Source organism: Balaenoptera musculus, chromosome 1 (assembly GCF_009873245.2).
Source record: "Balaenoptera musculus isolate JJ_BM4_2016_0621 chromosome 1, mBalMus1.pri.v3, whole genome shotgun sequence".
Taxonomy (NCBI): Eukaryota; Metazoa; Chordata; class Mammalia; order Artiodactyla; family Balaenopteridae; genus Balaenoptera; species Balaenoptera musculus.
The window spans coordinates 109895824-109913393 of record NC_045785.1 but is presented as its reverse complement, the minus strand read 5'-3'; the positions used below and the strand labels follow the sequence as shown (position 1 = coordinate 109913393).

Here is a 17570-nt window from a genome sequence, read left to right as displayed (position 1 = left end):
CAGTAAGTGTTAGCTGCTTGTTATTTTTATCATTAACGTTGTTATTATTACTTTTACTTCTAACAACAACGTTCTAAAGTACATCTGTGCCAAGACATAGACTAGCTAGTCTACAAAGATCCCTGATTCCTTTTAATGAAGAATAGTGCTAAAGACCAGAAAAATATTAGATTGTTCCACATGTATTCTCATGATGAGCAGGATGACCTTGCTGCTAGGCCATTACAGTGTCAGAGCTGGAAAGTTATTAATGTTTAATAAGGTCATGAGTTCACTCTGATACTTTAGATTTAACATCTTTCATGCCTTATATTTTTAAAATATTTTTTAAATTTCTAGCTTTAGTTAAAAAAAAGGCATAACGTAAAATTTACTGTCCTAACCTTTTTTAAATGTACAGTTCAGTAGTATTAAGTGTATTTACACTGTTGTGAAACAGATCTCCAGAACTTTTTCATCTTGCAAAACTTTAACTCTGTACCCATTAAACAATAACTTCACATATCCCCCTTCCCTCAGCCCCTGACAACCATAATTCTACTTTCTGTTTCTGTGAATCTGACTACTGTTGTTACATCATATAAGTGGAATCATACAATATTTGTCTTTTTATGACTGGCTTATTTCACTTAGCATAATGTCTTCAAGATTCATCCATGTTGTAGCACATAACAGGATATCTTTCCTTTGTAAGGCTGAATAATATTCCATTGTATGTGTATACCACATCTTGTTTATTCTTTCATCCGTTGATGGGTATTTGGGTTGCTACCACCTCTTGGCTATTGTGAATAATGCTATAATGAACATGGGTGTGCAAATATCTCTATGAGGTCTTGCTTTCAGTTCTTTTGGATGTATACCCAGAAGTGGAATTGCTAGATTCCATGGTAATTCTATTTTTAATTTTTTGAGGAACCACTATACTATTTTCCATAGCTGCTGCACCACTTTACAGTCCCACCAGCAATGCATAAGGGTTCCAGTTTCTCCACATCTTCACCAACACTTGTTATTTGGGTTTTGTTTTGTTTTTTAATAGTAGCCATCCTAATGGATGTGAGGTGATAGCTCACTGTGCTTTGATTTGCATTTTTCGAATGATTAGTGACATTGAGCATCTTTTCATATGCTTGTTGGCCATTTGTATATCATCTTTGGAGAAATGTCTATTCAAGTCCTTCACCTGAAGGAGCATTTTTTAAATCAGGTTGTTGTGAGTTTTTTGTTGTTGAATTGTAGTTCTTTATATATTCTGGATATTAACCCCTTATCAGATATATGATTTGCAACCCATTTTTAAGGTTGCTTTTTTACTCTGTTGATTGTGTCCTTTGATGCACAGAAGTTTTTAAGTTTGATGTAGTCCCATTTGTCTATTTTTTTATTTTGTTGTCTGTACCTTTGGTGTCATATCCAAGAAATCATTGCCAGACCCAATGTCATGAAGCTTTTCCCCAATGGAGGTCTTCAGTCCATTTCACATTATTTTTTGTATATGGTTTAAGGTAAGGGTCCAAGATCATTCTTCTACATGTGGATATCCAGTTTTCCCAGCACCACTTTTGAAGAGACTGTCCTTTCCCCATTGAGTGGTCTTGGTCACTTGTAGAAAATCATTTGACCATATATGAAAGGGTTTATTTCTAGGCTGTCTGTTCTATTCCATTAATCTATATGTCTGTCTTTATGCCAGTACCACACTGTCTTGATTATTGTAGTTTTGTAATATGTTTTGAAATCAAGATGTGTGGGACTTCAGCTTTTTTCTTCTTTTTCAAGATTGCTTTGGCTATTCAGGGTCCCTTGAGATTCATGTGAACTTTAGGATGGATTTTTCTATTTCTACAGAAAATGCCATTGGGATTTTGATAGGGATTGCACTTAATCTGTAGATCGCTTTGGGTAGTATTGACATCTTAAAAATATTGAGTCTTCTAATCAATGAACATGGGATGTCTTTCCATTTATTTGTGTCTTTAATTTCTTTTAGCAGTGTTTTGTAGTTTTCAGTGTACAAGTCTTTTGCCTCCTTGGTTAAGTTTATTCCTAAGTATTTTATTCTTATTGATGCTATTTTTAATGAAACTGTTTTCTCAGTTTCTTTTTTAGATTATTCATGGTTAGTGTATAAAAATGCAACTGATTTTTGTGTGTTGATTTTATATCCTGCAACATTGCTGAATTTATTCATTAGTTCTAACATTTTTTTTGTGGAATCTTTGGGGTTTTCTACAGATAAGACCATTTCATCTGTGAACAGAGATAATTTACTTCTTCCTTTCTTTTTTTTTTTTTTTAAAGAATTCATGTACTTTTTTTTTTTAAAGATTTATTGATTGATTGATTGCTACGTTGGGTCTTCGTTTCTGTGCTAGGGCTTTCTCTAGTTGCGGCAAGCGGGGGCCACTCTTCATCGCAGTGCGTGGGCCTCTCACTATCGTGGCCTCTCTTGTTGCGGAGCACAGGCTCCAGATGCGCAGGCTCAGTAGTTGTGGCTCATGGGCCTAGTTGCTCCGTGGCATGTGGGATCTTCCCAGACCAGGGCTCAAACCCGTGTCCCCTGCATTAGCAGGCAGATTCTCAACCACTGCGCCACCAGGGAAGCCCACTTCTTCCTTTCTGATTTGTATGCCTTTTATTTCTTTTTCTTGCCTAACTACACTGGCTAGGACTTCCAGTACTTTGTTGAATAGAAATGGCAAGAGTAGGAGTCTTGTCTTGTTCCTGATGTTAGAGGAAAAGTTTCAGTCTCTCAACCATTGTGTATGATGTCAGCTGTAGGCTTTTCATATATGGCCTTTATGATGTTGAAGTAGTTTTCCCATATTCCTAGTTGTGCCTTAGATTTTTAACCCCTCACCCAGACTGTTATTGTACCCCTTTCTCTTATATAACCCTATGTCTCATCAACCACCTCTCTTTATCACTTGAGTGAAGCAAATTAAAGTTAGAATAAATTTGTCAAAATCTACCCAAAAGCAAAATGTGATTTTGTTAGCAGTTATGTTGACTTTAAAGTTTTTTTTTAAATAAATTTATCTATTTATTTTTGGTTGCATTGGGTCTTTGTTGCTGTGCACAGGCTTTCTCTAGTTGCAGCGAGCGGGGGCTACTGTTCTTTGCAGCTTGCGGGCTTCTCATTGCAGTGGCTTCTCTTGTTGCGGAGCACAGGCTCTAGGCACGCGGGCTTCAGTAGTTGTGGCACGCAGGCTCAGTAGTTGTGGCTTGCGGGCTCTAGAGCGCAGGCTCAGTAGTTGTGGTACACAGGCTTAGTTGCCCCATGGCATGTGAGATCTTCCCACCACTAGGAGTCGAACCCATGTCCCCTGCATTGGCAGGTGGATTCTTAACCACTGTGCCACGAGGGAAGTCCCAACTTTAAAGATTAATTTGGGAGAAATTGTCATCCTTGCATGTAGTCAATATTTTATATTATTTATGACTAAAAATTAGATTCTAGAAATGCCTTTCTTAACATGATAAATAATATATTTTAAATTATGTTTTAACATTTTTCCTTATTTCACAATTTTTAAAATATTTTTCTATGTTCAAATAAAGGTGAAGAATGCAGTACAACCTCTCTTCTCAACAAAAAAGGGGGTTCATTTGAAAACAAGCTCAGCAGAGTATTTCGATTACAATTTAGCTCAACCTGTGTTTGTGTATGAGCACATGCTACTTGCCAGGTCCTATCCCTAGTCCTTGTCTCATCCAACAAACTATTCACATAAATCAGTTACTTAGCTATTCATTTGTTACCCACAATTGGAAAACTTACTGAAAACAAGTTTTACCTGAAGTCACATAGATAGAGAGAATATAGCCGGGATTAGAACTCATGTCTTCTGACTCTAAGTCTGGTTCTCTTCACTGCAATGCACAACCTCCATTCTCTTCTATTAATTGATGATTAAAGACCAGAATAAAACATTACATTATTAGATTGTGTAAGTAGTCTAGAACTTTATCAGTCCCTATATTTTTTTTTTTTGTACTGCAGGTTCTTATTAGGCATCAATTTTATACACATCAGTGTATACATGTCAATCCCAATCGCCCAATTCAGCACACCACCATCCCCACCTCACCGCAGTTTTCCCCCCTTGGTGTCCATATGTCCATTCTCTACATCTGTGTCTCAACTTCTGCCCTGCAAACCAGTTCATCTGTACCATTTTTCTAGGTTCCACACACATGCATTAATATACGATATTTGTTTTTCTCTTTCTGACTTACTTCACTCTGTATGACAGTCTCTAGATCCATCCACGTCTCAACAAATGACTCAATTTCGTTCCTTTTTATGGCTGAGTAATATTCCATTGTATATATGTACCACAATTTCTTTATCCATTCGTCTGTTGATGGGCATTTAGGTTGCTTCCATGACCTGGCTATTGTAAATAGTGCTGCAATGAACATTCGGGTGCATGTGTCTTTTTGAATTACGGTTTTCTCTGGGTATATGCCCAGTAGTGGGATTGCTGGGTCATATGGTAATTCTATTTTTAGTTTTTTAAGGAACCTCCATATTGTTCTCCATAGTGGCTGTATCAATTTACATTCCCACCAACAGTGCAAGAGGGTTCCCTTTTCTCCACACCCTCTCCAGCATTTGTTGTTTGTAGATTTTCTGATGATGCCCATTCTAACAGGAGTGACGTGATACCTCATTGTAGTTTTGATTTGCATTTCTCTAATAATTAGTGATGTTGAGCATCTTTTCATGTGCTTCGTGGCCGTCTGTATGTCCTCTTTGGAGAAATGTCTATTTAGGTCTTCTGCCCATTTTTGGATTGGGGTGTTTGTTTCTTTGATATTGAGCGGAATGAGCTGTTTATATATTTTGGAGATTAATCCTTTGTCTGTTGATTCATTTGCAAATATTTTCTCCCATTCTGAGGGTTGTCTTTTCGTGTTGTTTATGGTTTCCTTTGCTGTGCAAAAGCTTTGAAGTTTCATTAGGTCCCACTTGTTTATTTTTGTTTTTATTTCCATTACTCTAGGAGGTGGATCAAAAAAGATCTTGCTGTGATTGATGTCAAAGAGTGTTCTTCCTATGTTTTCCTCTAAGAGTTTTATAGTGTCCAGTCTTATATTTAGGTCTCTAATCCATTTTGAGTTTATTTTTGTGTATGGTGTTAGGGAGTATTCTAATTTCATTCTTTTACATGTAGCTGTCCAGTTTTCCCAGCACCACTTATTGAAGAGACTGTCTTTTCTCCATTGTATATCTTTGCCTCCTTTGTCATAGATTAGTTGACCATAGGTGCGTGGGCTAATCTCTGGGCTTTCTATCTTGTTCCATTGATCTATGTTTCTGTTTTTGTGCCAGTACCATATTGTCTTGATTACTGTAGCTTTGTAGTAGAGTCTGAAGTCAGGGAGTCTGATTGCTCCAGCTCCATTTTTTTGCCTCAAGACTGCTTTGGCTATTCGGGGTCTTTTGTGTCTCCATACAAATTTTAAGATGATTTGTTCTAGCTCCGTAAAAAATGCCATTGGTAATTTGATAGGGATTGCATTGAATCTGTAGATTGCTTTGGGTAGTATACTCATTTTCACAATGTTGATTCTTCCAATCCAAGAACATGGTATATCTCTCCATCTGTTGGTATCATCTTTAATTTCTTTCATCAGTGTCTTATAGTTTTCTGCATACAGGTCTTTTGTCTCCCTAGGTAGGTTTATTCCTAGGTATTTTATTCTTTTTGTTGCAATGGTAAATGGGAGTGTTTCCATAATTTCTCTTTCAGATTTTTCATCATTAGTGTATAGGAATGCAAGAGATTTCTGTGCATTAATTTTGTATCCTGCAACTTTACTATATTCATTAATTAGCTCTAGCAGTTTTCTGGCGGCAGTTTTAGGATTCTCTATGTATAGTATCATGTCATCCGCAAACAGTGACAGTTTTACTTCTTCTTTTCCAATTTGTATTCCTTTTATTTCTTTTTCTTCTCTGATTGCCGTGGCTAGGACTTCCAGAACTATGTTGAATAATAGTGGTGAGAGTGGACATCCTTGTCTCGTTCCTGATCTTAGAGGAAATGCTTTCATTTTTCACCATTGAGAATGATGTTTGCTGTGGGTTTGTCATATATGGCCTTTATTATGTTGAGGTAGGTTCCCTCTATGCCCACTTTCTGGAGAGTTTTTATCAGAAATGGGTGTTGAATTTTGTCAAAAGCTTTTTCTGCATCTATTGAGATGATCATATGGTTTTTATTCTTCAATTTGTTAATATGGTGTATCACATTGATTGATTTGCGTACATTGAAGAATCCTTGCATCCCTGGGATAAATCCCACTTGATCATGGTGTATGATCCTTTTAATGTGTTGTTGGATTCTGTTTGCTAGTATTTTGTTGAGGATTTTTGCATCTATATTCATGAGTGATATTGGTCTGTAATTTTCTTTTTTTGTAGTGTCTTTGTCTGGTTTTGGTATCAGGGTGATGGTGGCCTCATAGAATGAGTTTGGGAGTGTTCCTTCCTCTGCAATTTTTTGGAAGAGTTTGAGAAGGATGGGTGTTAGCTCTTCTCTAAATGTTTGATAGAATTCACCTGTGAAGCCATCTGGTCCTGGACTTTTGTTTGTTGGAAGATTTTTAATCACAGTTTCAATTTCATTACTTGTGATTGGTCTGTTCATATTTTCTGTTTCTTCCTGGTTCAGTCTTGGAAGTTTATACCTTTCTAAGAATTTGTCCATTTCTTCCAGGTTGTCCATTTTATTGGCATAAAGTTGCTTGTAGTAGTCTCTTAGGATGCTTTGTATTTCTGCAGTGTGTGTTGTAACTTCTCCTTTTTCATTTCTGATTTTATTGATTTGAGTCCTCTCCCTCTTTTTCTTGATGAGTCTGGCTAATGGCTTATCAATTTTGTTTATCTTCTCAAAGAACCAACTTTTAGTTTTATTGATCTTTGCTATTGTTTTCTTTGTTTCTATTTCATTTATTTCTGCTCTGATCTTTATGATTTCTTTCCTTCTGCTAACTTTGGGTTTTGTTTGTTCTTCTTTCTCTAGTTCCTTTAGGTGTAAGGTTAGATTGTTTACTTGAGATTTTTCTTGTTTCTTTAGGTAGGCTTGTATAGCTATAAACTTCCCTCTTAGAACCGCTTTTGCTGCATCCCATAGGTTTTGGGTCGTCGTGTTTTCATTGTCATTTGTCTCTAGGTATTTTTTGATTTCCTCTTTGATTTCTTCAGTGATCTTTTGGTTATTTAGTAACGTATTGTTTAGCCTCCATGTGTTTGTCTTTTTTACGTTTTTTCCCCTGTAATTCATTTCTAATCTCATAGCGTTGTGATCAGAAAAGATGCTTGATATGATTTCAATTTTCTTAAATTTACTGAGGCTTGATTTGTGACCCAAGATGTGATCTATCCTGGAGAATGTTCCGTGCGCACTTGAGAAGAATGTGTAATCTGCTGTTTTTGGATGGAATGTCCTATATATATCAATTAAATCTATCTGGTCTATTGTGTCATTTAAAGCTTCTGTTTCCTTATTTATTTTCATTTTGGATGATCTGTCCATTGGTGTAAGTGAGGTGTTAAAGTCCCCCACTATTATTGTGTTACTGTCGATTTCCTCTTTTATAGCTGTTAGCAGTTGCCTTATGTATTGAGGTGCTCCTATGTTGGGTGCATATATATTTATAATTGTTATATCTTCTTCTTGGATTGATCCCTGGATCATTATGTAGTGTCCTTCCTTGTCTCTTGTAACATTCTTTATTTTAAAGTCTATTTTATCTGATATGAGTATAACTACTCCAGCTTTCTTTTGATTTCCATTTGCATGGAATATCTTTTTCCATCCCCTCACTTTCAGTCTGTATGTGTCCCTAGGTCTAAAGTGGGTCTCTTGTAGACAGCATATATATGGGTCTTGTTTTTGTATCCATTCAGCCAGTCTATGTCTTTTGGTTGGGGCATTTAATCCATTCACGTTTAAGGTAATTATCGATATGTATGTTCCTATGACCATTTTCTTAATTGTTTTGGGTTTGTTTTGGTAGGTCCTTTTCTTCTCTTGTGTTTCCCACTTAGAGAAGTTCCTTTAGCATTTGTTGTAGAGCTGGTTTGGTGGTGCTGAATTCTCTTAGCTTTTGCTTGTCTATAAAGCTTTTGATTTCTCCATCAAATCTAAATGAGATCCTTGCCGGGTAGAGTAATCTTGGTTGTAGGTTCTTCCCTTTCATCACTTTAAGTATATCATGCCACTCCCTTCTGGCTTGCAGAGTTTCTGCTGAGAAATCAGCTGTTAACCTTATGGGAGTTCCCTTGTATGTTATTTGTCGTTTTTCCCTTGCTGCTTTCAATAATTTTTCTTTGTCTTTAATTTTTGCCACTTTGATTACTATGTGTCTCGGCGTGTTTCTCCTTGGGTTTATTCTGTATGGGACTCTCTGCGCTTCCTGGACTTGGGTGGCTATTTCCTTTCCCATGTTAGGGAAGTTTTCGACTATAATCTCTTCAAATATTTTCTCTGGTCCTTTCTCTCTCTCTTCTCCTTCTGGGACCCCTATAATGCGAATGTTGTTGCGTTTAATGTTGTCCCAGAGGTCTCTTAGGCTGTCTTCATTTCTTTTCATTCTTTTTTCTTTAGTCTCTTCCGCAGCAGTGAATTCCACCATTCTGTCTTCCAGGTCACTTATCCGTTCTTCTGCCTCAGTTATTCTGCTATTGATTCCTTCTAGTGTAGTTTTCATTTCAATTATTGTATTGTTTATTTCTGTTTGTTTGTTCTTTAATTCTTCTAGGTCTTTGTTAATCATTTCTTGCATCTTCTCAATCTTTGCCTCCATTCTTATTCCGAGGTCCTGGATCATCTTCACTATCATTATTCTGAATTCTTTTTCTGGAAGGTTGCCTATCTCCACTTCATTTAGTTGTTTTTCTGGGGTTTTTTCTTGTTCCTTCATCTGCTACATAGCCCTCTGCCTTTTCATCTTGTCTATCTTTCTGTAACTGTGGGTTTTGGTCCACAGGCTGCAGGATTGTAGTTTTTCTTGCTTCTGTTGTCTGCCCTCTGGTGGTTGAGGCTATCTAAGAGGCTTGATGGGAGGCTCTGGTGGTGGGTAGAGCTGACTGTTGCTGTGGCGGTCAGGGCTCAGTCCAGTCCCTATGTTTTTGTATAGGATTGTTAGATTCATAATAATAACAGTAATAATAATTAAAACATGTTTAATCTAATCAATCTTTGGCCCTCCAGGATGCTAGAGACAACCACTGGGATTAAAATTTAATTGAAGATAATTTACAGTGTCAATCATCAGGTGTCTTAATTTACCTTCCTTCTTCTAAGAAGCAAAACTGCTTCTTAATCATCCCAAATACTTTCCAGCCCCCTGATCCAAATGTCACACTTGATTTATTTCCTTGTGCTTAGCACATTAAGATAAGTAGACAAAGAAGCTAATGACTTGTGGTGGCTAGCCAGCTGAAAGGATCAATATCTCAACATTTCTATAACCCATTCATGGCATATTGGTTGGGAAGGTCTGAATTAGACTTCTTCATGCAACAGGGCAGACAAGAAATTCTGAAGGACATTCCTTGTTCAGAACAACTAGATCCTGTGCCAAATGTGTAAGGAAATAAACCACCATAAGTGAGAACCAGCAGAAACGATAAATAATGGACTTGGACCCTCAGGGGCTTAAGATATCACAATAATTAGATACACAGTATAAAAGAACTATGTATGAGATGTTTAAAGAAATAAAAGATGAAATCACAAAAAGAGAAAGCAACAAGAAACTATAAAAATTAACAGGTTTGCCACAGAACCTAAAACTTTTAGAAATGAAAATGTAATTGTTTAAAAACAGAAGCACCTCATTAGATAGGTTAAAGGGCAATTTAAACACAGCTGAAAGTGAACAGAAATATAGAGCTGAAGAAATTAACCTGAATTCAGCACAGAGAGAAAAAGAGGTGAAAAACAAGAGAGGTTAAGCTAAGAGGACAAATGAAAAGTCCTAATGTGCTATAGTTGGAGTCCTAGAGGAAGACAGTAGAATGAATGGAAGAGATCTAGTATTTGAAGAGATTATGGGTAAGCATATTCTAGAACTAAAGAAAGTCATGAGCCATAGATACAGAAAGTACAACATATAACAAACAAGATAAATAAAAATAAATCTGTATCTTGAGATATTATAGAGAAATTACAGATACTAAAGGCAAAGAGATCTTAAAAGTAGTCAGAGATAAAAGACAGGGTACCCATAACAGAGTAGTCTTGTCTCTTAGAAGCAGTATACTTCTTATCAGCAACAGTGGAAGTGAGAAGATAATAAAATATCTTCAGGGTGCTGAAAGAAACATGTAACTTAGAATCATGCTCTCAGCAAAACTAAAGTTCAAAAATAAGCAAAATAAACACATTTTTATTTAAACAAAAATGGGAAAAGTTTACAAACAGCAGAACAATACCTAGGGAACTTCTAAGGGATATACTTCAGAAAGAAGGAAAGTAATGCCACTAGGCAGGAGGATGAAAGAAAGAATAATAAGCAACTACATCAGTAAATATGTTGATAACATAAATCTCAACAAAGTCTATATGTAAATAGTAATAATGGCTATATTCTGGGGATTTTAAAAAGGACAGCTAAAATACTGGACAAAAATAGTATGTAGTTTGGGGAGGTGGTGAACATAATTAATCTTTGTAGTTTTCAGTGGGGAGGGTGATTAAAATAATAAAAAATGAGTGCATATAATTAAAGCCTAACCAGTAGAAGAGTAAAAACCAAATAACTAAATGAAAATTTTAATTTTTAGAAATGCAAGAAAGAGGGGAAAAAAGCATCATTAGAGTCAAATAGAACACCAAAATAAGATGGTAGAAATAGCTCTTAATAAATCACTAATTACACTAACTGTAAATGGACCAAACCATCAGTTCAAAGAAAGGGACTATAAAATTGAGTTTTAAAATACAAAAAGCTATAAACTGTTTATATGAGACATCTAAAACATGACACAGAAAATGGAAGAAAAAATATGCCAGGCAAAAGCTAGTCAAAAGAAACTGGAATATCAGGAAAAAATAATAAATTATCAAAAAAGTAATATTGGGGAGAGAGAAGACTACTTCATAGTAATGAGATTCAATTCAGCAGCAGATAGTAACAATTCTAATTCAGTATGTACATAATAAAATAACTTCAAGGTATATAAACAAAATTAGTAGATTCATAGGAAGAAATTAATCCATTTTCATAGTGGGAGATTCCAGCACACTCAATTATTGATCAAACAGACCAAAAAAAAAAAAATTAGAAAAAAAAATTTAAACACCACAAGATAATAACTATGATTTATTGGACATATGTAGACCCCTATATTTAGTAATTAGAGAAAAATACATTTTCTTCTCAAGTATTCATGGAACATTTACAAAAACTGGTCATAGATTGGTCCATAGATCAAATCTCAATATATTGTAAAGAGTCAAAATTTTACAGGCCAAGTTCTCTCCACATAAGGACTTAAAAAATAAGGACTTAAAAAAATAAGGAGTAAAAAATAAGGACTTAAAAGTAAAAAATAAGGAGTAAAAAATAAGGACTTAAAAAAAAATTGTAGTAAATTAGTTGGGGTAGCACTAGGTACTATTACAAACCCTACATTTTACCTACTTAAATCGATAGACTTTTTTAGTTTACATATAGTCTTGTGTGTGAAAGTTAGTAAAGGACTCACCCCTGAAATGATTCAAGACCTGGGCTTCTTCCTGGGTATGGCTTCTCTATCCTCTTAGGGCTTCAGTGTATTTTTTATTCAACTATTCAGGCTTTCTAATCCTTTTTTGTCAATTTCGATAATTTTTTTTTTGCATACTTTTCCATTTCATCTAAGTTTTGAAATTTATTGACATGAAGTTATTCACAGTGTTCTCAATTTTTCTTACCTCAGTTAAGTATGTAGTTATGTCCTTTTTGGTGCCAATAGTATTTATTTATGCTCACTCTCATTTTTCTTGATCTATTTTGCCAGAGATTATTAGCCTTTTCAAAGAGCCACCATTTAGCTTTTTAAGCCTCTCTGTTATATATGTATGTTTTCTCTTTTATTTTTAAAATTTGTTTATCTCTATTATCTTTTTTTTTTTGCCTTTAACACAAGTCTAAGTAAGTTGTCTAACAAAACTGGATAAATGAAATGATCTGAAGCCTGCTTTCTATGCCAATCAGACTTACCTGTGCCTAAATATTAGTTGCATTTAGAAAATTATACTCTATAAACAGTTATTATATTATTTTGTATTTCTCCTTTCTCTTTCTCTTATTAATCAAGGAATTTTTCATTGTAAGGGATAGATCTCTTTTTTTTTTAATGTATCAGTGGTGGTGGTAATGTTTTTAATATTTATTTTATTTATTTATTTATTTTATTTTTGGCTGCATCGGGTCTTAGATGCGGCACATGGGATCTTTGTTGCGGCATGCGGGATCTTTCGTTGCAGCATGCGGGCTCTCTAGTTGAAGCGTGCGGGCTCAGTAGTTGTGGCGCGTGGACTTAGTTGCCCCACGGCATGTGGGATCTTAGTTCCCCAACCAGGGATCGAACCTGTGTCCCCTGCGTTGGAAGGCAGATTCTTAACCACTGGACCACCAGGGAAGTCCCAGGGATAGATCTCTTAATTCACAATAGCTTAAGGAAAAAAGGAACATATTGGCTTACATGGTTGAGAAGACAGTTATGGCTGGGTGCAGGTATTCAATGATGCCATTAGGAATCTGTGCCTGTGTCTCAGCCACACTTTTCCTTTAGGTCTTCTTCATCCTCGGGTAGCCTTTCCCAATGTAGTGCCACAGCTACCAGGCAGGCTTGTATCTTGCAAGCCTAGCAACTCCAGCAGAAAAAGAACCCAGCCCCAACGGCTCCAGCACAAGCTCCAGGATTGACAGTTTCAACCCATGTCCACCTGCACAACCAGTCACTGGGGGGGGGGGGTGCAGGGGGCATGGGGGGTAAGAGTCAGCTGTCAACTCTAGTTAACCTACTACATGGGCTGAAAATTGAGGTGATTCCCCAAAGAAAGGGGAATGTAAGTGTGTGAATGAGAGAGTGTGGTGAGGGGTAGGACAGATGGATAAATGAAAGACGCAGTGTTAGTAGGAAAGGGAGATGCTGAGCAGGCAAGAACACCTAATGTCCCCTGGGTCTTAGTAAATCCTGGATTGGCAAAGCTCAGTTGTTCCATCGAGAAGTTCAGGAAAATCTACTGGGAGCAAAAACTGGACAGAGGGGTAATCAGAGTGTTAATTTCCTTTCCACATGGAGTAGTTCCTTCACCCACATGATGGTACTATAGGAACATAAAACACATCTCCCTACTCTACATTATGTTTCTACCAACTAAAATTATACCTTTAAAGAGATACCTTTTTCATTATAGTACTATATCTCTAAGATTCCCAGAGGTGACTGTAACCACTAGATACATATAGCTATATAAATTTAAATAGAAATTAATAGAAATTAAATAAATGTAAAGATTCAGTTTGTCATTCACAATAACTACATTTTGAGTGCTCAGTAGGCATCTGTGGCTACCATATTGGACAGCTCAGCTGTGGAACATTTTTGTCATCACAGAAAGTTCTGTTGGACAGCACTGACTTAGCACATTAAGCTGTTACCAGGAGTTTGTTATTCGGTGTCTTTCTAGTGACAACTACTCTAAAGGGGATTGGGTGAGAAATTTCAATTATGACAGAGAAAATGAGAGAAACTGACTGGGACCATCCCATGGTCCTGTTTTCATTTCTTTAAAGGATTTCAGCTCCCTTCAGATGGGACAGCCTCTGCCATCGCAGAGCTGGAATCATCTGGTGATTTCTTTGAACCTAACCCACAACAGCAGTCTCTGGACCAGGTGCCCAGGAGCCGCCTGAGAGCAATGGTGCTTGGGAGGAAGGGGGTGTGAGCAACTGGTGGTGTCAACCCCTTTTAGGAGCATTTTATCTAAAACAGCACCCACTGATACCAGGTATCATAAATTTCCACCCCTGTCATTAACTTGATCATCTCTCAATGCTACATAAATCTGATAAAAGCTGGATTTTTTTGTTTTGTTTTTTTTTTTCTGCAGACCTATCCCTCTTTGTTCTGTTGTTGTGATAAATAGCCAACTTGATAAAATTGAGGGGAGGAAATTGTTTCTTTCTTGTAATGTTCGAAGTGTTGATGAGAAGATCCTGTACTCAGAGGCAACAGGTAAGAAGCTGCCACTTTCTATTTTAGGTTTGGTTTAATTTATTTTGGGTTTTTTTGTTTTGGGGTTTTTTGTTTTGTTTTGGTTTGGTTTTATAACCCATACATGCCAAGAAATTCTTAATTCCCTGCATGCAAAGAACAAGTTAAAGGTATTCTTACTCATTGCTGGTAGAGAGCTGGTATATCTCTCAAAATTATAGTCATGTACCTTTTGACCCCTTTTCAGGATTTTATCCCATAGGTATGCTAACATGTGTGCAACATTACAACGTGTAAGGTTGCTCTAGGGTTCCAGTAATTGTGCTACTCATGCAATGTTATTTGGACTAGCAAAAGATTGGCAAAACATAGATATCTATCAAAAGGAGACTAGGTAAAGAGACTACAGTTCATCCATAAACTATATTGTGTGTGCCATAAAAAATATTGTGGAATATTGTGGTGCCATAAATAAGAATAAGGAAACTCTTTTTGTATGGTATGGAGCTATTTATCATTACTATATATTGAATGAAAAACACAAGCTACAGGACAGTGAATGTGTTTATCATCAGTGTAGAAAAAATAGAGAGGTTCTTCCCATTCTCTTGCCTTTTTCTTCTTCCTTCCATTTCACCCCTTCCTTCCTTCCTAAATATTTCTAAAACTATTAGGTAGAGTCGGGCATGGTAGGCTGGAGGATAAGGGGGAAGCCACAGGGAGGGGTGGCTACAACAGCCCATTGCTGTCTGGGAGCCTGAGTGGAGTGGAGGGTGTCTGCACAGGGGAGTGGCCCAGCACAGGATGTCAGAGCCCAGCTACGGGAAGGAGGGAGTCCACATGGGGAGCAGCGTGGGTGTCAGAGCCCACAGGGAGAGGGTGGCGTCTGCACAGGCTGGCAGCCGTGACGGGAGCCAGGTTTCTCACATCAGAGGAGTTCCAGATATGGAAAAAGAGTTAACAAGAATGAGCCCTGTTGTGTTGGATTGGAGTTGGAGAGGCTGGACATGGATATTTTCTGTCTTTTGCTCTTGCAAATACTGTTGTAATGAGTAACTTTGTATATCGTCAGCTGTCACAGGGCATTTGCAAGTGAGGGGTCCTGGAAGCCTCACCTTCAGTAGCTTCAGACTTAGACAAGTTAATTTAGATATCCAGTGCTTTTTGTTTTGTTTTATTTATTTATTTATTTATTTAATCTGGCTGCTCCAGGTCTTAGTTGCAGCCTGCGGGATCTAGTTCCCCGACCAGGGATCGAACCCGGCCCCCTGCTTTGGGAGCGTGGAGTCTTAACCACTGGACCACCAGGGAAGTCCCTTTTTGTTGTTTTTATTTTTTATTTTAATGGACCTCAGATGCACATGTTTCGGTTACTCAGAATCCTTGATTTAGGATACACAGCCATTATTGGTACGTGAATGGTCATCTTTTACTTACTCATTCACTAATGTATTATTTTTCTAATTTAATAATAAACATCCTGAAACCTACAATCAAACAAGAACCAGAATCTTAATAATATTATATCCCTACCTAATTACTTTTCCCCACCTCATCCTCCTGTTTTTCCTTCAGAGGTAACTGATCTAGAATTTTGTGATTTTCATTCCTTTATACCTTATTGGTTTTTTTTTAAGTTTGATTAAGAATATATTTGTGCCTAAGTAATATATTGTTTAGTTGTTTGTTTTTGAACTTTGTAGAAAAGAGATTGTGCTATATGTGCTTTTCTGGGACTTGATATTTTTTTTTCTACCCAGCTTCATGTTACTGAAGTTCACCCATGTTGTTGGCTATGAAGTTCGCTCATTTACTGCAGTATAATATTCCATTGTGTGACTATACCACAATGGATTTATCTCTTCCTCTAATGGTGGGCCTCTGACTATTATGAATGACGCTATTATGAACATTCTTATTCATGTCTCCTGCTGGTGTATATGGGCAAGAGCTTGGCATATACTTAGGAGTGGAATTTCTGGGTTGGAGGGTATAAGAGTGTTCAGCCTTACAGGGAAATGCCAGATTGTTTTCTAAAGCTGTACCGAATTACATTCCCACCAGCAATATATGACATTCTGTTGATCTCTATCTTTTCTAGCAATTGGTAAAGTCAAATTTCTTGATTTTTGCCAATCAAATGGTTATAAAATGGTATTTCAGTGTGATCTAAAGTTGCATTTCCCTGATTACCTATGGAGCTGAGCATCTCTTCATATATTTATTGACCATATTTGTTCCCTATTCTGTGAAATTCCTGATTTCTCAGCCTCTTTTATTGGTTTTTTTCCTCTTTTTTTTTTTTTACTGATTTATAGGAATTTTTTATTTTTTATAAAACGAATCTTTTTGTTGGCTATATAAGTTGCACATATCTCCTTCTAGTATATAAGTTGTCTTTTATTTGCTTTAAGTTATCTTTTATATTAACAGAAGTTTTTAATGTAAATGTAGGCACATTTATTAAATTTTTTCCTTTATGGTTAATGCTTCTTGTGTCTTGTTTAAGAAATTCAGTTTCCCCTTAAGTGTCAGCTGTTTGCAGGAATGATAGATAAAAGAAGCAGGAGGAAGATCATGAATAATTTGAATCCACAGTCAATTTAAAAATCCTATTCCAGGCTGTGGTTTATACTGTCTCACTAAACCTTTCAGTATCATAAAGGTAACAGATGGCTCAGTTGTAATTTTCATTCCTTTCACTTCCTTGACTATCTCTAGTGGAAGTGGTAATGAACCATGAAATGACCAAGTGGCAGAGGACCTGGTTACCCAGGAGAGCTAATACAGTATTGTGAGAATCAAAAGTTGATTCTTTTTTTTTTTTTTTTATAAATTTTCTTAAGGTTCTTTTCTTTTTTTTAATTCTATTGTTTTTATTTTATTTGTTTTTGGCTGTGCCGGGTCTTGGTTGGGGCACACAGGATCTTCACTGCAGCACGCGGGACCCTCCCCTGTGGTGCGCAGGCTCCTCAGTGTGGAGCGGGGCTTCTCTCTAGTTGTGTCACACAGGCTCCAGAGCACGTGGGCTGTGTAGTTGCTGTACGTGGGCTCTCTAGTTGTGGCCTGCGTGCTCAGTAGTTGCGGCACGTGGGCTTAGTTGCCCCGCGGCATGTGGGATCTTAGTTCCCCAACCAGGGATCAAACCCGCGTCCCCTGCATTGGAAGGCGGATTCTTAACCACTGGACCACCAGGGAAGTCCCCAAAAGTTGATTCTTAATTTGGCTGAAAAATGAGAGTGGGCATATATCCTGAAGGTACCGATATGAATCAAAGTGCTTTTGTGTGTGTATATATGTATTTCTACTTAGAGAAGTCCCATCAGATTGAAGTCAGTTG

At 36.9% G+C, this 17570-nt stretch overlaps 1 protein-coding gene across 3 annotated transcripts in view; it reads left to right on the top strand.

Moving 5' to 3' along the window:
* The window catches only part of THEM4 (thioesterase superfamily member 4), a 48620-nt gene that overhangs the window by 30565 nt on the left and 485 nt on the right, over positions 1–17570 (top strand). For 2 of the 3 annotated variants that reach the window (XM_036847337.1, XM_036847345.1), the window contains exon 5: positions 14127–14251. In XM_036847337.1, coding sequence (XP_036703232.1) covers positions 14127–14251 — 125 coding nt within the window. Of the gene's footprint in view, positions 1–13809; positions 14025–14126; positions 14252–17570 lie in introns of those variants that run through there. The other variant, XR_005019312.1, reaches the window with a different exon arrangement.